The 25983-nt window shown below is 40.0% G+C and overlaps 3 protein-coding genes across 5 annotated transcripts; 1 reads left to right on the plus strand and 2 right to left on the minus strand.

Annotated features, from left to right (window-relative positions):
• Nucleotides 1-128: 128 nt before the first annotated feature.
• Nucleotides 129-5316, minus strand: LOC103150626 (lymphatic vessel endothelial hyaluronic acid receptor 1-like). 2 transcript variants are annotated; one of them, XM_007570325.2, is made up of 6 exons: nt 4740-5316; nt 3355-3520; nt 3070-3239; nt 2588-2995; nt 2262-2340; nt 129-1636 (listed from the first exon to the last, which is right to left on the minus strand). In XM_007570325.2, exons 1-6 carry the CDS (start codon nt 4849-4851, stop codon nt 1441-1443), a joined length of 1131 nt encoding a protein of 376 aa, XP_007570387.1. In that variant the 5' UTR covers nt 4852-5316; the 3' UTR covers nt 129-1440. The 2 variants fall into 2 exon arrangements, with proteins under 2 accessions (XP_007570387.1, XP_016536332.1); XM_016680846.1 differs by having other exon boundaries at nt 3100-3239; nt 4740-5313.
• LOC103150635 (trichohyalin) lies at nt 2798-16951 on the plus strand. Of its 2 annotated transcripts, none has more exons than XM_016680845.1 (8): nt 2798-2883; nt 8146-8286; nt 8418-8618; nt 9795-9982; nt 12747-12960; nt 13851-13949; nt 14034-14101; nt 14976-16951. In XM_016680845.1, exons 2-8 carry the CDS (start codon nt 8197-8199, stop codon nt 15133-15135), a joined length of 1020 nt encoding a protein of 339 aa, XP_016536331.1. In that variant the 5' UTR covers nt 2798-2883; nt 8146-8196; the 3' UTR covers nt 15136-16951. The 2 variants fall into 2 exon arrangements, with proteins under 2 accessions (XP_016536331.1, XP_007570396.1); XM_007570334.2 differs by lacking the exon at nt 2798-2883 and adding an exon at nt 5728-6545.
• On the minus strand, nt 16105-24658 carry eif4g2b (eukaryotic translation initiation factor 4, gamma 2b). The gene is made up of 15 exons (XM_007570326.2): nt 24591-24658; nt 24253-24404; nt 24043-24153; nt 23763-23945; nt 23539-23680; nt 22286-22449; nt 22089-22202; nt 20661-20789; nt 20336-20440; nt 20034-20249; nt 19125-19383; nt 18328-18532; nt 18034-18242; nt 17834-17955; nt 16105-17224 (listed from the first exon to the last, which is right to left on the minus strand). The coding sequence occupies exons 2-15, from the start codon at nt 24334-24336 to the stop codon at nt 17159-17161; spliced, it is 2109 nt and encodes a 702-aa protein (XP_007570388.1). The 5' UTR covers nt 24337-24404; nt 24591-24658; the 3' UTR covers nt 16105-17158.
• Between the last annotated feature and the right edge of the window lie 1325 nt (nt 24659-25983).

Genomic DNA, 25983 nt, shown 5'->3' on the forward strand with positions numbered 1-25983 from the left:
GTATTATGGTTACAATAATCAAATACTTGATAGCATTTGTGGTCCATGAAATAATGGAAATCATCCATCCCAACAGCACAATTTATGTGGCAGCAGCTGCTGCTGATTTAGCTATAAAACACAGAGCCGAGTAGAAAAAAATATGTTTTTTATTTCTTTATGTCTTCTTAATGTAGTTCCTGCAATTTTTCCACCCAAGAACAAGAATCAAATATCTATTGTTGTCATATAGTGCATGGATGGGTTGATATAATTTGCCAATACTTATTACTCGCCATGTATTTTTTGAGTTATAGTGGTATTCCGTGCTAAACATGCTATACTAATGTTTAGCACGTTAGTATTGCTATGTTAGCGTACTTAACTTCCCCTTAATTGATATAAATGCAATGCTAGTTTTTCCATTATGACATTGACATTCTCACATGACACCTTGCATGTAGAAAATAATATATAATACTGTAGACCCCTGCCTTTATCTGCAGTTCAGTATGCAAGGATTCACCACTTCCTGCACACAATGATTATAATACTGATGAGGCAGCCTGAACGCAATACAACACTTTAAATGGAACCAAGCACATCTGATGGCCCAGTCAAAGTTCAGACTTGAACTCAACTCACCTCCAGTCTGTAAATGTGCACTGAAAACATCCACAACCAGCAAAATCAACAATCTGGGTAAAAAAATACACCATGTTAAATGAACAATGGCGTTGACATGGCAACCGAATGCTGAATAGGGAATACAAAAAATCTTGGTGTTATTATTGGAATGTGTGTACTGTTGGTTTTCCATTCCGACATAATATCTACTATGGATGCACAATGTATCGGCACTAACGTCGGTATTGGCTGATTTGTCATTTTTTAACATATCAGAATTGGTCCGATAATTAAAAGTGGGCCAATATTATCAACCGATATTTATTTCCATCTTGCTGTTTGTTTCTGGAGGGGGAGTGAAAGAGGTTGGTCATGTGACAGTGGCAGTGATGCAGCAAAGGATTGTGGGGAGTTTAACTGAAGCACAGACGCAGTGGTGAACTCAGCAGGCTGGTTGTTTTTTATAATGGGTATCAAAAGGGTAGTGAGATATATAAGAATGGTTATCAGCCACAAGAGTAATAATATATCGGATATCAATATCATTCCAAATTTTCATATTGTTGTATTCCTAATCTCTACAGCTATATATTTAACCATTACTTGAAGGTAAAGAGCAACACAAACATGGATGCTTCTTGAATCACCCAACGCCATTAGAAAACATCAAAAATATTAAACCATGTTGGATAAAAGGAGTCTAACCAACTATGACTGGTCTGCTTCATCAGATAAATGACTTCTTTCCTGTTGTCCAGGAATTTCCATATGGGTTCAGTCTGTTGTGCCTCATCCAGGCCTGTAAAAAACTAAACCAGACAGCAGAAACATCAGCTACTCTGCAGACTTTGTTTCCGTCCCTGTATTCACACACAGTGTGACATCACTGGAGTATTTTGTGCTTAGTTCTTCATCGTGTTCTACTGCTGCTCCGTCTTCACTGTGTAGGTCCATCTCACTGTGGGAGTTCCTCCACATCTCCGTCTCTATGTCGTCCTTGTGGTGCCGGACATACCAGCGGATGACATTCCTTCACCATAGCAGACAGGAAATGCAGATGATTAGTGACAAAATACACAAACCACTAGAATTTAGAGACTGCTGCTTTTATCCATTTAAAGTGTTGGAGAAATATTTTCAGAGTAGATTTCACGAAGCTATTCCTGGATTTTAGTTATTCAAGGGCGGCCGTGGTCCCTGATTCCCACCAATACTGGGGGCTCACAAGGGGTAATAACAATTTTGAAAAATGGCTTGTAACTGTGACTGAAAAGAACACACAACATTATTATGTATACAGTCCCTGTGATACGATACAGTGTATAGTATGACTTGTTTGACACAGCTATTAAATCCCTGGCAAAATTTATGAAACTAGTAAAAACAAAGGTTCATCCTTCACCTGTGTTTTATATAAAATAATACACATAAATGATGTGCAGTTTCCCCTATTTTACCTGTTTTTTTGTCATTTATTATTTTTTTTCTAAAATCAAGTGTACAAGGACATGCGACAGATGTTCTGATGTTGTATATAAAACCCTAGAACTTAAAGAGGAGAAACTTTCTTTTTCCAGGGACTTTCCAGGACAGTTTATCCAAAGTTTCCTCATGAAGAATTTAAAGCCGCCAAAGCGATCAGGAAGCCGACTCACGATTTGTAACACCACCAAGCCGTCGTTGCACTGAGAAGCAGGAGAACGATGCTGAGACTGATGAGACTGATGTGAGCAGCTGAAAAAAAAACATTTTTATTTTTTAAAAATCTGAACACTTCCTATCCTAAAAACATCTAAATGTGTATTAGAATAAATTTTGAATTATAAATTAGCATTAATACTTGATAAAGTCCACAGTAAAAGAAATGAACGTGTTTATGTCGTTCCTCACCTTTTTTTTGTTCTGTTTTCATGTAAAATGAAATTTGCCAACCTGTGACAGTAAACCCAGTAAAACTGTGAGCAGAATAAGGAATGTTTACCGTCCAGCAGGGGGCGTGTTGACCCAACGGATGGTTCCAGCTCCGGCTCAGAGGAGACGGAGGAACTTGGGGACTGAGTGGAGGTTGGAAAGCTAAAAGTGACACCAGCGGGTGTGGAGGTGATGAGGCGATGCGGAGAAACGGGAATATGTGAGGACAGGTGTTTGAGAGGGGAGGAAGACGAAGACAAGTCTGTTGTCTTGGTAACAGAGGCTGCAGCTGAAGGCGCCAGCTCGGTGGGCTGAGGTGTAGATGCCTTTCCCACTGCAGGCAGAGTCTGGGTGGATGATCTGGAGGTAGGAGCAGCAGATGACGAGGCTGGGCCCAGAGCTTCCGGTAAGGTGGAGGAGCTGGGAGACTGTGGGCTGGCTGTGGACGGGTCCAGAGTTTGGTTCTGATCTGTAAGCGCTTAAAACAGAGAAAAATACACGTCAACTTCAAATCCTCAGCAACAGGAGTAAATGTTTATCCTTTATGCTCACTGGGCCGGGTCGGACCGGGCCGGTTGGAACCTGAAGCGTTGAAGCAGTACACTGCAAATTTCCTGTCAGGCGGCGCCTTCCACTGGACTAGCCCCTTGTTTCCTTTTCCACAGTTGTTGTCGGATTTTATCCGTGGGATGACCGCCGTCTTCTCAGCCACCCAGCCATACCTGTTGAGAATAATTAAGGAACACAGAACAAAACTTAAGAAATATTTAGACTGAGACTTACTTTACTGTCAAACACCACCTCTCGCGGTTTCATGTAATTCATTGATCGTCCTACTTGCATGTCTCCAGTCCGTGCCGTACTGCTTCCTCCAGCTGAGCTATTGTTGCTATGGTGACCTTCAGAAGCGAACACGCCGCTTGTGCGTCGGTGAAGTTCAAAGTGTAATCTCCTCCGTCAATCAGCAGGAAGATTCCTGTGGGTTTGTCCGTCTGGACCACGACTGAAAATGTTGCAAAATTGATACGTGTCGTTAACATAACAAATGGCAAAACGTGGTATTTCTAACCTTTAAAGGTGTAGATTTTATTATAGTTTGCTTTCGGCCCAGGTTCTCGAACTATTGAAAAGAACCACCAGTGGTGGTTCTGTGGCTTTCTCTGTGACAAAATAAAAAGTACAATAAATACAAAACTAGTACAGAGACCGAAAGATTAGATGTTTGAGTAGAAAGTCAAGTACTGTGGAGAAAATTCCCAAAACTTGCAGCATAAACTGAAGTTACAACAGAACTAATAGTTGGTAACGACATAAAAGTATAGAAAAATGTTGGTGACTTCTTGTGTTACAGTTTAAAATGTTTAAGTATGGCGCTACTTAGAGTTTTAGATACTATAATGGTATCTAAAGCTTCTTAGAACTCTTGTTTAAATATGGAAATCACTTCCAGATTCAACATGGTGACAAGAAAGTTGCTCATACAGATAATCTGCTGCTGACACACAGGACGTCATCTAGTACTGCTCCACTTGCTTACACACCGGTACAGAGATAAACGTTAAAAGTACATTTTGTTAGGCAAGATGTTCAGTTTAGCACTTCTTTGATTTGATGAAAAGTCCCTCCCACTGCACTCCTCCTTTGAGACATTTCTGACGATCTAAAGTTCTACCTACTGCAACAACTCATGTTTTTAGGTTTTTGGGTTTTATAAGCTCCACATCGCAGCCCATTTGTTTCTATTTATCACATTGTATTACTAAGATATCTTCAGCGTACCCCCTAAAAGCCCACAAGTGGTACTAGAACCACAGTGAAAGAGCCATGTGATCTATTAGCATGTATTAGCATGTTTTTTCTCTCTCATTTCTTTAAAAAAAATTAAATCCTCTGAACGCTCTGCACTAAAACATTAAAAATACTTGACTAATAAATATGATTCTGATAACATAAATAGCAATACAAAGTTAATCCTGGTTTTAAGAAAGAAAGTTTAGTTCAGTTAGTTTAGTTTAGTTCATATTTTCTGAATACAAAAGAACAAAATGCCTTAAAATTTTTAATCGTGATACAAAGTAAACTAAAATCATACGTGAAAACAGATGTAACAATTCTGCAGCTGCATTCTCACTTTATACCATAATATAAAATCATTACAAAGTGTAAAAAAATAAAAAAATAAAAAATAAAAAAATATTGCAAAAATAAAGCAGATCTCTTACCTTTACTTAGACTGGAGGCAGAAAGCTGCAACATAAAGAGCAGCAGAAAAACGGACGTGAAGCAGAACCGACCCGCCATGTTTCTCTGTGTGAGGTGAATGTGAAGGAGCATCCAGAACCAACGAGGGCCGAAGGAAACAGGAAGCGTGAGGTCAGCTCTGCCTGCTGGCCTTTCAGACACATACAGTAAACATCAACGTGACATTCGGTCGGATTCAGATGTTTTGCTCGTCTGATTGCAGATAGATGACAAACACGGCATATGAAGTACCGTGTTTGGGATCATAGAGGAAGTCCAGGAAACATTAAAGTGGGATGACAGGAAGTGTTGAGAACTCCAATAGAAATAAATCAGAGAACATAAACCTCTGCTATTAAAAGAAAAGATCAGCACCTGAGTCACTGAACTGATGATTTTTCTGTAAAAAACAAAACAAAAAAACTAAGTGAAGGAATAGTTTCACTCTGTTGGGTGTGTAGTTCAGTGGTATAAATATTTCCTGCTTTGCAAGCATTTCCAGCAGAATTGTTGGCTCTATCAGTGGAGTAGGAAGAGCTACTTCCTGTTCAACGTTGGTGTTTTTTTGTTGTTGTTCTACAGATTAAAATAGTTTAATGTCACCTCAGTGAAAATTTTTTTAAAAAGAAAAAAGTCCTAAAATTCCATAATAGTCATCATATTACAACACATACAGATCATAACACAATATTACGATTATTACAAGAATAATCGTTATATTGTGGGAATAAAGCTGAAACAGTATGAAAATAAAGTCATATTTTGAGACTAAAATTGCAACATTACAAGAATAAAGTCAAAGTATTACAAGAACAGCTGTGATGTTATGAGAATAAAGTCGAATTAATACAAGAATAAAGTCGTAATGTTTCAAGAACAAAATTGTAACATTTTGAGAATAAGGTCGTAATATTACGACTTTACTGAGAATAGTAACAAAGAAGAGAACATAATCCTCTGTAATGTAAAGTCAGAATATTACAACTTTATTCATGTAATGTTTTGAGTTTGTTCCTGTAATTTTATTTTATTTTTTTCAGGCCCCAATTGTAGTTAACAGATCAAACGCATAGAAAACCAAATTAACAGTCAACCCTAATTTCTGTTATTTTATACCGTTCTGCTCATCATTTGACTCTCGTTTATTTAAACCATCCCAGAACATTTTCCACCTTTTTAATGAGACGTAAATCCTGTAGCATTAATCTGAAGAACAAACTAGTGTGTTAGAAAAGTGTAAAAAATAAATGAAAAGGCTGTAAAACTCTGGTATGACCCGACGTCAAGGTGTTTCAGACCCACCTGTGTTTACCTCCCTCCCTTCAGGTGTAGCTGTGATCACGTTACCTGATTAATACTGAATGACAGTTGGTGATGGGATACTCCCCGTGAACCGGACACCAGACTGAGACGTTCATTCAGTGAGTCGTCCCAAACGGCCCCGCTCTTCTCTTCGGGCTTCATTGCTACGATCAACAACAGCAGGCCTTCCGGTGGAGCTACAGCTACCTGGTACCAACATGTCCATTAGAGCCAAATCCCATACGGACCTACAGACAGTTGGCAAGTCCTCGACGGAGGACGGCTTTCACAAATCTCTCTCCATGAGCAGCAGCGGTGTTAACAGAGGCGGGCACTTTGGGTACGGGGTGACAGAAGAGGTCAAAGTTCTCCCCAGGGGACCCAGGAGGCCAATTCGGGCGGTGAGGCCGGTCAGCGCCGTCGGCTCCGGCGGATCCTTCCTACAGATTAATCACCTGCAGGGGGAACTGGTTCGGAAGAGGAAGGTAAGGACGGTACAGAGGGATCTACTGGACAAGGTCATGACTGACCGCAGAACGGTGTCATGAAGCATGGCCTTTATAGACCATTTGAAAAATTAACAAATGACTGTGGAGCTCATCACAAAACAGAGAGGAGAGATTTTCTTTCCTCTCTGACAGGAAACCGTCCGACAGGAAGCGCCTTGCAAACGCTTTCCCCAACTCACTGTCTCACAACTTGTCAGTGATAAAAGGTTTGAGGAATGATTCTTTTGTTGATAGGTTGTTAAACTGTGTGTAAATGTGGCTACTACGCTGTTTCTAATGGAAAGCCCTAGAGGTAAAAAAAAAGAAAAAAAGTAGCAAACATGGATTTGTGGATTTACTTTGCAAAATCATTTTTATATTTTCTCATTTTAAGGTTATTAGAGTACGTATGGTGGATTAGCACAAAGTCGGGCATAACTTGGGCAATGTTTATTTCTTGTGAAAATGCTGTAAGCTGAATGTTACTGATGAAAATGGCAGAATATTTTGAAGTTGACTGCAGAAAAACTGCAGAAACGTAAGAAATAGGCAGAAGCAGCGGGAGAAAAAAATCAAAAGCCTGCAAAACGTGTGGAGAAAAACAGTTGAAGAGGAGTGAAAACTTTCAGTCAGAGCTCAGATCCCAGCTGACAGGAGTGTCAGAGGTTGGTGCAGAACAGATTGATGCTTACGAAGCCAAACCGTAAGGTCATAAGAGTCTATAAGCTAAAATGCTAAAGCTAGATGAGGTAAGGCTAAGGTAACATACTCCATCAAAAAACAATGTCAGAGCTAAAATTAGCTAGAAGTTAAAGCTAGCTAAAATATTAATGATCGCATGTGGTCATTAGTATTTTATGACTTACAGTTATTGATGCTGTAGGCCATCAGTAACATGTTGACTTACAGTAACACTCAATGTGAAAACCCCACATTAAAGCTAAAATTAACTAAACGCTAATGCTAGCTAAAACACTAATGATAGCATGTAGGCTAGAATGTTGCCCTAAGGTAACATTCTCCATTCAATATGCAAAACCACACGTAAAAGCTAAAATGTGTTAATTTGTAAACATTTTCAAAAGCCAGGTATTATTTTACCTCCTCTTCACAATTTAGTTCTGCCCAAATTAAATGATTTTGAAATTTGTGGTTGTAATATGATGACATATAAAAAGATTTAAGGGGCTAAACCTTTTTGTTTTATTTTCTTTTTCTTGTTTTTTCAAAACTCTGTATATCATCCAAGCTTCTGAGAGATGACACGAAATAAACTCATCATAACCTTAGAGTCTGCAGACCATATGAACACCCAGCCTTCAGCTGGAATGCACTTTAGATTAATTATGGGTTCAAATTAGCCAAAAAGAAGAAAAAAAGGAGCAACACATAAATCATTCCACTTGATTAGTATAAGCAGTAAGAACATTAATGTTCTTTGATTTGTCGGGATGGGGAGATATCAAAAAATAAGCTTCCAAAGCGTTGACGTGTATTAATTTACTAGAATAACACAATTAATCATTTTCATTCAGCAGGCCATCATGTTTCCAAAACAAACTGCAGCTTTCCCTCCTCATCGATGTACACTCCTCAGGAATGCGAGGACCTGAAGAGAGAAAACAAGTTCCTGTCAAACGAGATCCACATGGAGCGGATCATGATGCGCACGGAGAACGAGCTGACGATGAGGAACCTCCGCAACATGAACCAGGAGCTGCAGGTGCAAGTGAAGGAGGTGAGTTTAGAACAGCACAGAAACCAGCAGCTCCGCTCCTTCAGAGAGAGGTTCAAATGAATTTCAGGTTGCCTATTTAAAACACACCCGTCAGCACACGCCCAACTCCTCCCTTTTGTTCGTCTTTTAAGCTGAAGCAGAAGTTGCATCACAGCCAGCAGAGGGCGACATTTTGCTCCCGAGCGGCAGAGGAGGCGCAGGAGTCCCGGGGCGAGGCTGAGAGGAGCAGGGCCTCCGCTGAGGCTCGGGCCCTCGGTTGTCAGCGCGACAAGGAGACGGCTGAGGCGGACCAGAGGCGGCTGAGCGAAGAGCTGCAGCTGCTCAAGAAGCAGGTCAACTCATGTTCACCTCACATTCACACCGCAACAAAAACCTGCAACAAAAACTGATTAATTTACATAAGACTCCATGTAGAGTCCAAGTTTAAATTGTATTTGCCCTTCAAAGGGTACAACTCTCAAGCATAAATTAAACTTTGACTTTGTAATTTACATGTTCTATAATGCCCTTTGATATTGTATTGATGTTTATTTTTTGCTCTCTACTGTCTGCATTTTATTTTATCCTTGCATGTTTATTCTATAGTTTTAGGGGGAAGAAAAGAGACAGAGTATGAGAGGAAACAGAACTGCTGAGTAAACACGCTTCGTTCACTTCAAAATAAGAGCACGAATACAAACTTCTAATTTAATAATTTAATTTAATAACCAAAACTTTAACACAAAAGTTGAACTGTATTCAACTGGAAGTTTACAAGCATTCAAGAAATTTGGCACTTTACAGTTTATCTTGAAAATTTAATTCAAAGGAAGCTAAGTGCGCTAAACATTTTCAAAATGAGCTAAAGCAGTAAATACAAATTTAACTCTGTTTGCACATTTGTGGTTTAAAAGTCAGTCTGGCTGAACAAAAAAATATCCAAAGAAGAATGGGACAGAATTCCTCCACAGTGACGGAAAAATCTCCGTCTGTGGCTACAGTCAGAAGTGTCTGTTGATTCTTAGGGTGGAAGAAAAACTTTTTAAGTTTTGGGGGCAATTACTTCTTTCCACATAGGTCCAGGAAGGCTTGATAGCTCTCTTTTTTTTATTTTATTTTATTTTTTTAGTATCTTTGTCTGATATTAAAATAAGTTTGACCATCTAAAAAATTAAGGAGTGTCAAAAAAAGAAGAAATGTCCAAAGTTATTTCTGAATATTATAGACAAAGTCTCAAGTTTGCTGATAAGATTTAAAAGATTTACCCATCCACCTTCTCTCCTCACTCAAAACAAAACACAGCCAACTCAACTCAAACAAGTCAAACATCAAGCGTCAGCTGTTTATGTCAAAAGGCCAGAACTGCTGTAGCTTTCCATAAGTGCTTCTCCATCTCTCTGTAGTCACAAGTTACGTCCGTACAACAACCACACAGAAAAAAAAAAAAAAAAAACACTACACAAGTAAATGAAACTGAATGGATTGTGAGCTGCTGTGCCTGTTCTGACTTCAGCCTTTGGTTTTCGCAGCTCGCCGATCTGCAGCTCACACTGGCGCAAACGGAGAAGAGCTACTTTGAGGCCAAGTTGAAGCTGGAGCGGCTTTCTGGGGAGAAACAGAGTCTGCTGCAGGAGAACAAGAGGCTGGGGGCAGAGAGGGATGAGCTGCGACTCAAGCTGAGGCAAATCACACAGGAGAACGTCCAGATTAAAGAAAGGTACACCGGCGATGGCTGACTGGCTGTTTTAGCACCTCATCTCCACCAAAATTGAATGTAACTGTCCAAAATACTGTTGTTGAACCTCAGCCAAGCAAACATTTTTCGAGTTTTCAACAGATTTTTAGCACCATCTTTCTTCCCATCAACTCTGACTAGCTCATCTGTTGGAAAAAAGCTTCCATGTTTCACCTTGGGAATGGTGTGTTCAAGGTGATGTGGCGTGGGCCTGAACTTACTTTAGACATTATGGTAGTTTCTGTGATTAAGGCTCTCCTTGACCGCTAGCTGAAACAGATGACCAATCAATTGAGGCCAATTAATTATATTGGATCTTATTTTGGGGTATCTTAAAGAATACAATGGTCCTACAGTGCAAACCACTTCAACAGTTCACCTAGCACAACTACAAATATAAAAACACAACGACTAACCAAACGGAAGAGGTAGGTCACAGTGGGGAAACCTGACACATTGGACGATTCCACTTTTGGGTGTAGAACCGGAAGTTGTTCTGGCTTTAGTGCATTTGTTGATATCCACTGCTACATAAGAATATTTTGAGTCAGGACAAACTACGAAGTAAAAGAGTTTGGTTCTTTTTCATAGTTTGGCCAATATGTCTCCACGCCCCCAGCTAAACAAAGAGAGAGCAAATGCCAGAATGACAGTCCTAAAGTCAAAAGTAATGTCATCCAATCAGCAATGTCTCAGGTTTCCCACTGGAAGCTACTTCTTCCATTTTGTTAACATCATCATGTTTTGTAATTTGTAGTTGTACTTAGTTGATGATGCTGATTTTTTCAATATGTTGTGTTTTTAAATCTGTAGTTGTGTTTAGTGAGTTGTTGAACTGGTTTGCACTTTGGGGCCACGACTAAAGAGGGCTGATTATGCATGCCCTGGATTTTTATTCGCCATAAATTTGGAACTCATTTTCATTTCTGGTAACAATTTTACTATATTCGAGTTACCAGTTTCCTTTTACCTTTGCCCCTAAACGCTCAGTGGAACATTTGGGGGAGGGGAGGTGCAGAAATGAAAATGTAAGTCAGAATTTCCTTGGACGTCCAGGAGACTTCAAAAGGCTTCATAATTGCACAATCAGTACAGACTGGTTTGAAATTTAGAATTTCACCAAGGTGACAAATTCGTTTGAAATTTGGTGTTTTGACAGGCATGGAGTTGGTCTCTGTGAGCTTCCATAACTCTGGAGAGAGTTATAGGAGAAAATACCAGAATCCAGATGAGGACAGTAAGATTTATTGTATCTGATTGGATAATGTGGAAGGGATGTGTTTTTAGGCCTTATACCTCAGTTCTTCTGTGTTTTTTATACAAAATGAGACATGAAATGAGATAATTATGATGATAAAACACTGTCAAGTGTCCTATGATTTCATAGATTCCTACACTTGAAAAGGAGGACTTGAAGAGGCTTCAGGAATTCACTCAATCTTTTTTATTTTCACCAATGAGTGAGAACCAATGAACCGGTGAAAAGCCTACAAAATATTTTAACATACATTTTAGACATTTGGTTCAAAGTTAATAATTTATTTTAATGACTAATTCCATTTTTAACCTTAGACATACATTTCTTTTACAATTTTAACCATAAATTCAAGTATTAAATTATTAAATTCCATGTCTGGTTGAATCAAACAAATCCAAACATTTTAGAATTACATTTTTTTCTTTTTCTTAGGACAGAAGTTTTTGCATTAAATATCTTAACATACATTAATGGAACCAAACTGTAAAAACTAGCAGTGCAAACTATTACTTCAATAAATTCTGCATTTCTTTTCTCAAATGTGAAACTACAGTCAAATTACATTCAATTGAGCCCAGTTAATGGCCTACTGGTAGTCCTTATAAGTCCTTTCCCATGAAATGCTGCTTTGGAGGCTGTGCTTGCCTTTCTTTCACCTGCAGAGAAGTGCTGTAGAGTGGCACACTAATGTGTGTGTGTGATGTGTGCTTGCGTGCGTGCGCATGTGCGTGCGTGTGTGTGTGTGCGCGCACAAATGTCTATTCATGCACCCACATCTGAACTAATGAGCAGATCTGCGCAACAAACACTACTTGCTTCCTTTGACAGTTTGAAAACTGACTGGCAGTTTGAAGATGTTCAGTGAAGCCCTGTATGTATTTACTGTGTTGAAAGAAACTGCAACTTCAAAGGTTGAACGTTCCTCTGGTGATCTGGTTATCCTCCCCTCTGCTGCTGTTCAAGTAGTGCCAATGCCTCACATCATTCACATACCTATACTCTGGATGTTTAACAAATTACATCCAAATAACATACTGGCGCAGTTGGTAGAGCTGTTGCCTTGCAGCAAGAAGGTTCTGGGTTCAATTCCTGGCCCCGGTCTTTCTGCATGGAGTTTGCATGTTCTCCCTGTGCATGCGTGGGTTTTCTCCAGGTACTCCAGTTTCCTCCCGCAGTCTGAAACATTGCCCCTAGGTGTGAGTGTGTATCTGCATGGTTGTTTGTCTCTGTGTTGCCCTGCGACAGACTGGCGACCTGTCCAGGATGTACCCCGCCTCTCGACTGGAACGTTAGCTGGAGATAGGCACCAGCAACCCTCCCGACCCCACTGAGAGACAAGGGTGTAAAGGAAATGGATGGATAACATACTCCCCCTGGTGGCTAAACGTTGCCAGTGAGCGTTTGTTAGCTCCATCGAGGCTAACCTGAAAATGGAAACAAAAATACTTGGGGTGTGTTGGGATGTTATTTCATGTATTCTGCTTGCAGTGAGATGACTTTGAGACGTAAAGCGACGGCGGCGGAGGAGGAGAAGCAAAGAGCCAACCAGGCTCAGCGAGAGGCCGAGGATGAGAGGCGTCAGGCCAACAAAGAGAGGCAGGAGAAAACGGCGGAGTGCCTCAGCTGGAGGGAGAAGCACCACGAGTTAGCTAACATCCTCCAAGCTCACGAGGATCTGAAAGCTCAGAGGCGGAGCAAAGCTGTAAGGACTTCACGTTCAGAGACCTTGAACTTTGTCACCTTGGTGAAGTTACCACCACAAACCTCAAAGTGTTTTACGCGACAAAGCAACTTCATGTGGCTGTGGGTTGCCGTTTTTAAAGTTTTTTTTTTTCGCTTTGAAAGTTACACATTCTAAAATTAGCAGCAATTATTTAGTCTGTCGTCCTACAGGAAAAAAAATGCAGATATTTTTTTTCAAAGTCATATTTTCACAAATGTTATACACTCATTTATAACTGCAAACAAAAAATTTGCTTTGTAGGGAAAACTTTAGTTTGAAAGATATTTCCTTAGCAAGCTAAATATTTAGCTTCTAACAAGCTAACAGGCTAAATAATTATTTAGTAAGGTAATTTTAGTTTAGTTTATAGCTCTGAGGGAAATATTTAGGTTTAAGGGAAATATTTAGTTCCAAGCTATTGTTCTGAACTTTAAAGCTAAATATTTAGCTTTAAATGAGTTTTAAGTGAAAATTTTAGCTCTATGCTAAAACTTTATGTGATATTAATGAATTGGTGATAAGTTTAATTAAGCTAATTTAATGGGCAATTCTGGAATAAACACTGGTAATCTGCGTCAAGGTTCAGAACCAGGCTAGAGCTAGAAATTAAAGAGTTTAAATTGAGGGAGATGTTAGTGTCCAAGTTAAAGTTAAGTGAGAAGCTGTCGCAAGAATGGAACATTCATGTCCTCATTTATTTTTAATTGAATATGACTTAAGTTTATTATTTAAAGAAGAATGGAAAAAATATTACTGACTTGGAGATGTGCAGATAAGGTGGAAATCAACCGAAGTTCAGCATAAAGTGATTCCGTAAAGTAGTGACTCATGGCAGCTGAATATAAATCTAATTTGTGTTTCCAACACAGTGTCAGGCCAACATCAAGAGCTACTTCCTGTGTATGACTGAGAGCAATCAGCGGGTAAAAATCCTGAAAAATCCAGATGGAACGCCAAGGAATTTCACAGTAAGCATATTCTCCTAAAGTCAGTTCAACTACACAACAGAAATAAAAATGCACATTGACATCACTTCTGTGAATTCTGCACAGGAAGGAGATCCTGTATATATCAGCACACCGGACGACGGATCTGAAGAGCCTGAGAGAAGTTCATCCAGGTAGAGTCGTTCTCAGTCTGACAACTCTGTCCAGATCAATTACTGATTTGAAAAAAAAATTATTCCTGCTAGGGATGCACCGATCCACTTTTTTTTTAACTTCCAGTACCGATACAGATAACTGAGGATCAAACTGGCTGTTCTGAGGCTAAAGCAAATAGTCACTTTTAGAAGTACAGAAAAAAACCGATTCTGTAGAGAATCACCATTCATAGTCTTGGTAACTCTGAATGTATTCAAAATGCTCAAAAATCAATTGTAGTCTGTTTAATTGTTTTTGTAAAATAATATTTTGAATAATTATTTTATTTAAGTGAAAAACCAGGCAGCTAAGCTAACTTATTACCAGTGATTTAAGTTACAGATTTTTATGCACAAGCCTGTATTTGTCTAAATATAAACTCATAGAATTTGGAGCTTTGTAAAATTGTTTAACATAAGTTTTGGATTTGTTTACACTGTCTTTTCCTCTTGTGACTCCCATAATTTAAACAGAATCTCTAGAACGTTTGAATAGAAAAATTGGTCTCTGAATTAAAAATGATTTCTGAATAAAATCAAATTGCTGGACACTGAAAAATTGGTATCTGTAGTCGCTTCAGGTGCTGAATGTTCTGAGCAAATAAATGTGGTCCATAAAAGCTATATCTTTAAGCATTTTTTTCAATGTGTATGGTAAATATTTACATTTGTTAAAAAAAAATTGCTAACTATTAATCCAAAAGTCACAAAATCAGAGGTCGACTGCTGGTGTTGTGCAACCTGTGGCCACCAGGGGGCGACAGACACACCAGCTACAACCCTCTGAAGGTGGTCTGATCTGATGACACGTTGCAGCTAAAAGAGGTAAAAACTTTTTATCGTCCTCCTGCAGGACCATGCTGAGGGTCTCAGCCCCACACATGGGGAGGAACCCAGGCCCCAGTCACTTCGACGAACTGCCCGCCTTCGATGGGGAGCGCCCCGGCTCGGCTCCCTCACGCCGGGGCAGAAAGGTGGTGGAGTACTTCTGGATCCCTACAGACCAGGAATGAAGAACGGCTCTATTCCAGGAAACCATCCGTGTTTCAGCCCAACATGTGAGCTGTTTCACTATGGAGAGCCATTTCATTCAAAAGTAAATGAATACTGTTAGTAAATAGTCCATTAATATACATTTTTTATTTTTGAAGCTTTTGAACGTTCTAAATTAAAGTAAAATTATACTAGTATAAGAAATAATAAACAAGTAGGTAGAGGTATAAACTTACTAAAGCCCATCGCTTCTCCAGCAGCATCACTATTATGATCTCTTCACATTCACAAGTACTGTAGCAATATATGTTCATTCTACGTTCAGGTTTCAGATTAATGCACATTCAATCATGTGCTTACAACATTCCAGTAGTTAAGCATATTAATAGTAGCTAATAGTATTAATATTGATGCTAATTTAATTCTATAATATGTCAAGACATTTACTTGTATTTAGTGTAAATCATTTCCTCATACAAAAGTATAATGTACCCATTAAATAAGCTTCTTGGATATAAAAAGCTTATTTTTGTTAATTCCAGTTTTACTTTCAAAATGTATTTCATTATTTTATAATGGTTTGTGATATTTTTTTTGTACAATTGAGAACTCCCCCATTTATTTGAAGACAATATGAAGAAGACCTTAAAATAAAAAGTAAAAATAAAAAGATAAAAAGTCCCTGAAATGCATAAAGTAGCTTTACAAAATAAGTAAAGATTGAAATAACCTTCCCATTGTATTTGTTTGGACTATTTAATATTCTATAAACAGTAATTTGGGTGAAACAGCTCTCTGTATCTTACTTCTCTTCAAACCTGTAAAGAGAAGCAGTAAAAAACAATGACAACTACTGGTGCTCATGTACTGGACTTTATTGACATTAAAGCAACAGAGGTGCACAATAATTATGAATACCTTACAATAAGATTCATATTCATTACCCTACACATACACATGGCTTATCAGCATAATCTGGGTACGTTTTCTTTTTTTTTTTAACTGTTTAGTTGTTACATGTTTTCCACCCACCAAAAGAGACACGTTTACGCTGAGATTTCAAATAAGCCACTTCCATCCCCTCCCTCCACACTCTGCAACAAAACTGCATTATGGGTAGGTTTCTACCAGGTTACTAAGCTGCAGAAATGACGTTTCCTTCTCTGAATATTAATACTTGTAATCCCATGTGAAGAAGCCTTCTTGGAAATGTTTACAGTGTGCAATCAGGCCAGGACTGAATGAAATGCTCAACTTTTTGTTTGTTTTTGACTCATTATTTAATTTCATCATGAGAACAAAAAGCCCATCTATAACTAAGAGGTAGAAACACAGGCAGAGTTGGAAACGGTTCAGCGCCACAACAATGATCACGTTTTTTTCCGACTGTTGTAACATCTTGAAGAGGATACACAATACAAAGCAGGAGAAAACAGGGCCACCTCCTGGTCATGCAGAAGATTTATGCTCTAATAAAACAGATGGGGGTTTTTTAACACCAAAAAAAAAAGTTTTCTGCTTCGTATTCTCTTTGTTGGGCCTTTTTTTTCTGATAATCACCAAATCCTTACTGCCGTTTCTTAGGATCGCACCTGAATGTAATGATTATAATCAACACCGTTTCATAGATGTATTTAAATATCTATTAAGCTCTTTATTTTTTTCTCTCTTTTTCACCTGAAGGAAAATAAGTCGAAAAAAGTTTCAAATTAGGAAGAAAAAAAAACATGCAAAGTGAAAAAGTAAACCAAGCAAAAACAAGGAAATAAACAGGATAAAGTCACTTTAAACTCCATGTGTAGCTGACTGAACACAGATCCAAGAACATAATAATAATAAAAAAACAATCCAAACATCCACTTTAGGCAACAGGTCAAACGATGCTTCTCAGCCCAACGAGTTAACAAGCCTTGGGTTTAGATTGACGGAAGCAGCTCAGTGCCGTGTGGTAGTGGTTAAATAAAGTGTGGTGTTAAAATAATAAAAGTGTGTGTGAGAACAACAAAATGGCGGATCTAGGTCATGATGCTTCTGCTCTGTTTCTCAGTCTGCTTCTTCCTCAGACTCCTCTTCCTCTGCTGTCTCCAGCCAAGTCAGCCACTGGTTCACCTGACAGGATGAAGAAAAAATTAAGTTAGTTTTCTAACGCTTAGTGTCTGAACTGAGCGGTGTGATGGAATTTACATTAACGTTGCAATGCTTGGTAAAGTTTAGAGCTGCAATACAGATTTGTCTTTAGGAACTCGAACAGGCTGTTGAACGTTTTTTGTTTGTTTAAAAACACTAGTAGGGCCCCCTGGTGGGGGGAAGGTGGATGGTGTTGTTGGGCTGGGGCGCCCCCCGTTGGATAATAGAGGAAACGCTGTGCACATCCCTCATGCCATCAAAGTGCAGGCAGAAGAAAAACTGAAACATGCAGCCAAGTGATCCTGAGAACCAGATGCTGAAAATAATTGCCAAATTTTCAGTTCAGTATACAATATTTTCAGAATGTACGGCAAGTCTTTTTCATCCATTTTATCAATTTTAAAGTAAAACAGTGTCCACCACAACGTTGCAGCGCTTTAGTGTGCAGTGCATTTGCTGAATGAGAAAAGATCAAATTTGTCAGTTGTCAGACTGTTAACTAGAAAAGAAAAAAAAAAGTCACCAAATTGTATTCAGCAGCTGATTTTTTTTCTTTCTAGTTCAGAATCTTAAGTTTTGACAGCCGTGTACCTGGAATAAAGCTTTTCCTTTTCCAGGGAATTCTTGGGTGATGTCTTCTTTCCATGCTAGGAAGGCTTCTTCTTCAATGATCTCCATGTCGTAGAAGTTGACAAAGTAGCGCAGCAGCATACCTTATAGGAGAAAGAAAAATAAAAATGAACTAAAAGCACGTCTTAAATGAGAAATAAAAGCACCTGACGCTGCCGTACCTTTAGGGAAGCTGCTGGCGTTGCAGTGCACCTGCAGCGCATACAGGGCGCTGACCTGCAGCTCGGTGTGGTCGTGCAGGAACTTCTGCATGACGGGTTTGAAGGCCAGCAGCAGTTGCTTCTCCTGCTCCAGCTGCTCCTTGGAGGGGGCTGCCAGCTGGTCGTCACCCTCCGCCATACACAGCTCCTGGGAGATGTACTGGAGGAAACTGGAACCAGACGCACAGGTCAAACGATGGTCACAAAGTTTTGTTCTGCCAATAGAAACGTGGAGCTGTCGGGGCTGAAGCGCACCTTGTCATGAGGATGTTGACGAAGCCTTTGTCGGTGTGCAGCCTGGGTGAGATGTTGTCTTTAATCCACTTGTAGATGGACTGTGGTGATGGGTCGGCCTTGATCTGCTTCAGCAGCTCCTTCTCCAGCTTCAGCAGTGGGAATAGGAAGCTCAGCCCCTTCCCCTCCAGAACCTCCAGCATGCGGTCCTTGTTCTGATCGATTTCTGCCAAAAGAAAAAAGAAAAATGGAGGTGGTCACTTATGTCCATTTAGGAGACTGCTATTCTTCCACAGCTCCTTTGATTTGTGGAGTTCCTCAAGGCTGTATTCTCGGCCCACTCTGCCAATTAAGGAAGACGGGGTCATTTTTCTTCAACCGTTCTATAATAGTGATGCACAGATCCGATATCAACTGTTTATTATCAGTATCGGTTAGAATATTGGGTAAAAAAAAATAAACATCTATAATCGGGCATTGGTGACAGTACTCCCAATCCGTAAGGACAGACTGATTCAGTCCAATTCTGTCCTTTGTTATCTGAGAAACAACATGCTATTTATTCTACATTATATTTAGAATTCCTAATTACACTTTCTGAACCATCTGAGAGGTTTGTTGCCGTTTATTTTTACATGTTTGAAACAACAACAAAAAAAATCCGATGGTCAGTTTCTTTGTTTGTCTTACATTAACCATTCTACTCCTAATGCACCGACTAAACAAAGTTGTGTTTAAGTTGAGCTCACACCTGCCAACCAAAGACCTTGACAAAGTGATAGTGTGTGAGCTGGTGGCGCAGCAGAGCGGCTCTGTACCTGGAAGCATCTTCTGCATGTTGACTTTGCTCTGCTGGAAGAGCTCAGTGAGCCACTCGCGGTCCTTCAGCTTGGCCGTCTGCTGCAGGCAGAGCAGGAAGAGTGGGAAGTGGGTGCCATTCTCCAGCGGGTGGGCCAGCTCCGCCACGCTCACCAGCTCCGCCATGACGGCCCGAGCTGCAAACTGGGCCAGGTAGGACTTCACCAGAGGCACGTCCAGCTCGATCTTTGGGCACAGGTCCAGGACGGTGAGGAAAGCCTGGTGGGAATAAATGTGACTTTTATACACTGTTTGACTGTTGTGACTTGTAGTCCAGAGAATATGATAATTATTTTTGTTTAAAAACACTGGAGGGGAAAAAAATGGAGAAGTGGAGTTCATTTGTGTTCAGCTTCACAAAGGAAAGGCTCACTGGAAACATCTCAAAAAATTTTACTGGAAAATAAATTATCCTAGAAATTATCACCATACATGAACGGGGCGGTATGTTGTGGTTTTCAAGTGCTATATTGAGAATGAAATAATGCAAGATTGCCATCTTGAGACCAATAAATAGTTATGTAAAGAATACTTAACACTGGAATAGGAAGATATTTTAAATACCCAAAACACAGTGACCAAAAACGAAAACTGGAAATAAAAACCACACAAAATTTCCCTTCAAAGAAATATCAGAATGGAAATGATCAACCTTATTTTAAATCATCATGATTAACTGCTTGGAAGATGAACTTCCACACTTTTATCAAGTCTTTTGCAGCAAAACATCTTTACAGATTTGTGCCCCATGTTTCTACTCTGCCCCTTGCTGAAGATGAGAGCCTCTGTGGGGGTTTTGTCAAAATGTTGTCTGGAGCCGTTCTGTGTGCTGCGTCTCAGCTCTGTGCGTTCCCATCAGCTTCCTGTACCTGCATGAAGTTTTCTCCGGTGATGAGGCCGTCGGCGCGCAGGGCGTGGATCAGAGTGCTGGCGTGCTCCTTGTCTTCATCGGGCCGGTCCAGGGAGCAAACGATGATCTTACTGAGCATCTCTGGCAGGAAGTGCTTCGGCGCCTTCATCTCCCGCACGCCGCCCACGGCTTCAGTCAGGTTCTTCGTGTTCAAGTACTCAGTCATGATGGCCTCCTGGTGAGAGGATGAAACGACACTGGAATGAGCAGGAGCTTCACTGACGGTGGGTTTTCCACCATCAGCATGTCTGCTTCTCTTACTGTGGTTTTCAGAAGCTCCTCTTTGGCAGGAGGCGGCTTTTTGTTGGTCTTCTGGGGTTTCTCCTGGATGGGTGGAGGGTTGGTCTTCAGGCCAAGCTGTGGAGGCTGACGGAAGACAGCAGGGGGTTATGTAATATGAAAATTACACATTCTTATTAAAACATTACATAAGGGCCCATTTTTAAAGGGGCGGTAATTATGCGTTCCTTATATTATTATGTTTTTGATAAAAGAACAACATTATAACATAATGTAAAACTAAAAAATAAAAGTTTTTTCCGCACATAATACTGCCCCTTTAAGTCAGTCTGTCCCCGTCTTCTACCTGTCCTAGTGGAGGGGTCTGGGTGCGGGGCGGCTGAGCACTGGGAGGCATCATAGTGGGGATCTGAGGCTGAAGCTTGGGCACCTGGTTCTTGTTGAGGAGGAATGACTGAGCCGGCCGTAGGCTGATCTGGAGACAGCACAGAGAACACAAAGAGGAATCAACCTGGAGCTGAAATTGCATCTAAATTGTTTGTACTTTTTCAGAAGCGATGCCCTCATATCTCATAATCGCAGTCAGTGGACCTGCTGCCAAAGTGAGGAAGAGAGGATGAGGAGGTGGAGGTAGAGGAAGACGAGAGGAGATGGAGACGGAGTGGAGAGCAGAAGACAGACTGACAGCAGGTTGGGTTCCTCAGAATAACGCGTCTTTTTATAATCACTGGGCATTCAGGCTCCAACAAAAAGATGGTTTAGTTGGGATTGCTTTTTAGATTTTAAAATGAGGTTCTGTTAAATTAAAAACAGTCTTCACCTATGGTAGATAAACTCCCAGCATCTTCAAACAGATTAGCAAATCCTGAAGGACGAAGCCAACAGCTAGTTCGAGACCAACGCAAACTACTACCATTATAATAAATGCCAAACATAATGTTTCAAGGTTTCTAATAAAAAAAGACAACAAAAAAAAACCCGCCTGTATAATCCAGACTCAAGTTGTTTTTAGACAATAGAAGCTCACTTTGGACTTGCATTGTCACCCATGACAGACGCAAAAAAACAAGTTAGCTAGCCAGCCAGCAAGGGTATATAAGCAGCTAGTTAGCGGTAGCCTCAACTGCCTCATTCACAGACAATAAAGATGTCTATGAGAGACTGAGAGCTTCTGCAGGTTTCACCAAGTCAAATTTAAGAATTTTTCAGATCATTTTTAAGACCTGAAATTATAATAAAATGTACAAGAGAACTTTGTGTATAAATACTAACTAGCAACAGAAACGAGTCGACGCCTACAACCATCAGCAACCAGCCAAATAGCCAAATCATTACCGACATAAAACCCTAGCTAGGTTTATCTTTGCCTGCCATTTAGTTAGCAAGGTTTATTAGCTGCTAGTTAGCCGTAGCCCCATCTACCTAAAGTCACAGAATGCAGTGAAACTCTCAAAGGCGTCTGCGTGTGACAGAATATATAGGAGCTTAATTCGCCCTGCATGACAATATTTAAGACCTGTGATTAACATATTTAAGACCAACCTTTCTCCTTTTTTAGATAAAATTAAGACATTTTAATTCCTCAATTTTAGATACAGGAGTTTGCTTTGAAGTAACCTGGGTGTAGAAAATGAGGGAGACAAAAATCATCTATAACAGGTAGGATATTAACTGCTTTGACCTTTTAACAGAACCTCACTTCAAAAGTTCTGAACTGTTTCTTTAAGTTGAGACCATCTGACAATGAGCTCCTCCAACAGCTTGTCCTACTAACCTCATCTGCATTGAGCTGTCCTTTCTTGCTGAAACGTGGAGGCATGTCCTTGGACTGAGCCTGCTGCTGGCTCATGTGGTTCTGGCTCTGGTTGAGGAAATGTTGGTTCTGAACCTGCCAAACATTCAAGTGTCATTTGCTGTCGCTAAAAAACGATTACAGTCAGACACACATCTATTCACTCTTAGCTGAATTACCTGGTTGGACTTAACAAAAGACTTGGGCCCCATGTCAAACTGCGACTGCTGAGGAGGCGCAATGTGGCCGCTGTGGCCGTTGAAGAGTGGGTTGGTGCGATGGCGTCCCATAGTGGGCGAATACCTGTCCTGAATAACACCCGGTCCGGTTCCGATCCCGCTGCCTAACAAACAAAAGCAGAGAGGACTTCAGATGTAGAAATTGGGACGCTGACATCAGTGTTGAAGATGTCTGTGCTGCAAAACATGCTAGCACTGAAATGCTAGTTTAGGCTTGAATAGCTTTGCTTGTAGGATAATTCTTTCTACCACAACAATAGTCTTTTTCAGCACCCAATCAGATTGTTGTTGATGATGTCACTCCACCGGAATCATGAGTCGTACCTTTAGCTCACTTGAGCATGCGCTAAAAGAAATACTTCCGGATCATTGTAAAAATGTAGATCAACCAAGCACGACATATTTACTTATATTAATTAAAATCCTACTTAATATAAGAGGATAAATTTTCTTGCACAATGTTATAATTCTCGTAATAAATAATTGTCATTATTTAGTTCAAAGATACCAGCACCCCTCCCGACCCCACTGAGGGACAAGGGTGTTCAGAAAATGGATGGGTGGATGGATAGTTCAAAGATTATAATTTAGTAGAAAATTGTGTATCGAGTCAAAGGACTGCAACTCTTCTACGCTGTCAATGCGCCCTCTGGTGGTCTCATCATAGACACACAAAAGAACAATAATACACAGATCCTATGAGATCGTTATTTGACTGTACTTGACTATATGCTATGTGCTCATGGGAAATACTAATCTAATACTCCATGTTTCCTCCTCTTTGAATATTATACAGGTACATACACTTGCTAGATTTTTTTGTTATTCAGAAAATAGCATTCAGAGCAGTCTAGAGAAGTACAATAAAACCGTTTTTATCTTTAGGTTATTCTTCTCTTTAAGATGAAATACTATTTTTACGATTACAATAAAACACAAAAAGAAATAAAACAACCCTCCCTGAAGTATTTCTTAAAGCGCATGAACAAATAAGCTGACAGTACAGATTGTGGAGTGACGAAACAAAGACCAGCCAGAACTTTTGTATGTAAAATAAATAAATAAATGAAACGATTGGTTGAGTTGAAATTTCTACTTATTAAAATGTATGTATTTAATTGAAATGAACGTGTCAAAATCCTGATCCTAATAAAAACAGCTACAAAACGTGGACAGAAAACATGATCCCACACCTGGCATCTGTCCAAACATGTCGGCCAATCCCCCAAGAGTCTCCCTGTCCAGTTTCATTCTGTTGGGCATGAAAGGGCTTTCCAGAAAGAAGTCCATCCTCATCCCCTGAGACATGGGTGCTGGGATGAAAACACCCAAATCCTAGAGGAAAAACAACAATCGTTAATAAAACGATCCTACAAACTACATAATTTCATGGCTAAATATGGTAAAGATGGCAGACCTTCACTGCGTCCTGACGGATCTGGTTAATCGTCTTTGGTCCGTTGTCGATGAAGGCCTTGCGGGGGACCCAGTTGTTTTCACGCAGCTCCACTGTGTCTTGCAGCAGGAAGCGGATCCTGGCAGGCAGCTCCTTGTTGTTCATTAAGGATCGCATACGGCCAAAGTACTGATCCATTAAAGACTGTTGGGAGCGCACGGAGAGGGAGGAAGTGCTCAACACAGTGCTGAATTTAAATCCAATCCTCAGCCACACCGAGGGCCACATTAGAGGCCCTTACCTTTGCTTTCTCATGGTCGAGTCTCGGCCCCACTGTTCTCATTATCTGACAGAGGCATTCCAGATCCTCTCCCATATCCTTGAGCTGGACTCTCTTCTTCTTTTCCAGAAGCTTTGGACATAACAACAGGAAGTAAGGAAGGAGTCACCACGAGTCTGATGGTTATGATTAAAAACTATTAAACAAACAGGAGAAAAAGCATGAGCTCACTGTTTTGATGCACTTATGAAGGATAGATTCATGGATGAGGTCAAGTTTGCCAAGTTCCCCGATGAATTTAATGTTGCCAAGCATCTTGATCTTGGCGATGGCACGTTGCTCCTCCTCCTCAGAAGTGAGAGGGTTGTCATGTTTGTCATAGACTGAAAGGAAGGACAGGTCAGCAGCAGCTTTATCAGGACACAGGCTCTCTGGCTGATTACCGAAGTTTAAAAAGCCTGACCTGCTCATTCCTTTTTGAATGAAGCCGGGTTTTTTTCTGTCTGAAATGTTGCTGTATGTAGCAACATTTCAAAATATAGCTCAAAAGACCATCACCTTTGACTTACTTTCAACATTTCTGGTGCGATTTTCAAATTCATCTTGAAGCTTGGAAATCAGCAGTCTTCTGAAGGTCTGGAAGGAGAAAAAAAAAATATTTGTCAATTTGCTTCTGTATTCAAACCAAACCTGATTTCTTAATTTGGGTCCCAAGGCTCAAAATCATCTTTTTTTAAAAGAGTTCTCAGTCACTGTTTAATTTAATAATACTATAATATTCTCAAAAGGTGCTTTCGCACTGCACAGAACGGAACGGAACATTACGGTTGTGTTCGCATTACAACTTGCGACCGGTGTTATAGATCAACTGGTGGGTAAATCAACTGGTGGTGGCAGCTGGAAAAGACTGATGTTTCTGTGGGCGTGGCTTTTTAGGACCCCTTTACTGAACCAGGAAGTAAACAATGCAATAAGCTTAAAGAACTACAAATCTTTGCAAAAATACTATCGGATTCCGTAAAACAACCACTAAGATCTCAGGAATAACTAATTAGAAAGACTTTATTGGTCTAATATGGTATGTTGCCTTTTTTTTTTTTTTTAAAGTTCATCTGCAAAACCATCAAAACGTGTAAATTACGCAGAACTTGTCCTGACTTATGTGTTGCTTCAGAGGTTGAAACTCGTCAAAGAAAGATCGAAACAGATCTCGATGTAGCATGAGCAGATCTCAAAGCAAAGATTATTCCCTGAAAGCCGACATAAATGTTGAAGAGCCTTGGGATTAAAAATGAAATGCTTAAAAAGTTCGACTGGTTGTGTAATTTTTCCACATATTCCTCATATTGTGATATTTCAAATAGGTATCCACAGAAACTATAGCGAAATCTTTTTAACTGTTTCTGTAACGCTACACTTTATTTCCCAGCTGTCATTGATTGTCATCTAACGGACACCCCGCGCTTTAACAACCAGGCCTGGATTAATTGGTGGCATTTTCAGAATCTCAGTTCGAGTGAAGATTTTAACCTGTTTTTGATGTAAAAGTATATAAGACAATTGTTTTTTCAGCGATGTCTCATATGGTTGAGAATTACGGTCACTTGATGAAAAGAATAAAGACGAGGAAAAAATATCAACAATAAGGAAGAAATGACACTGCCACATAGATCTGCGGTAGCCATGTCTTCTGTAAATGAGCTAGGAAATAAAGTGTAACATTACAGAAACAGTAGGGGGGGTCCTAAAAAGCCACGCTCACAGAAACATCAGTCTTTTCCAGCTGCCACCACTAGTTGATCTATAACACCGGTCGCAAGTTGTAATGCGAACACAACCGTTCCGTTCCATGTAGTGCGAAAACACGTAAAGGGAAATTAAACTAGTTACATTTAAATAAAGTGGAATTAAAAAGAGTTCAGTGAATTTATTTATTTCCTCAGGTCAGTTCATCAGCATCAA

This window comes from Poecilia formosa, unplaced genomic scaffold, assembly GCF_000485575.1.
Source record: "Poecilia formosa unplaced genomic scaffold, Poecilia_formosa-5.1.2 Scaffold258, whole genome shotgun sequence".
Taxonomy (NCBI): Eukaryota; Metazoa; Chordata; class Actinopteri; order Cyprinodontiformes; family Poeciliidae; genus Poecilia; species Poecilia formosa.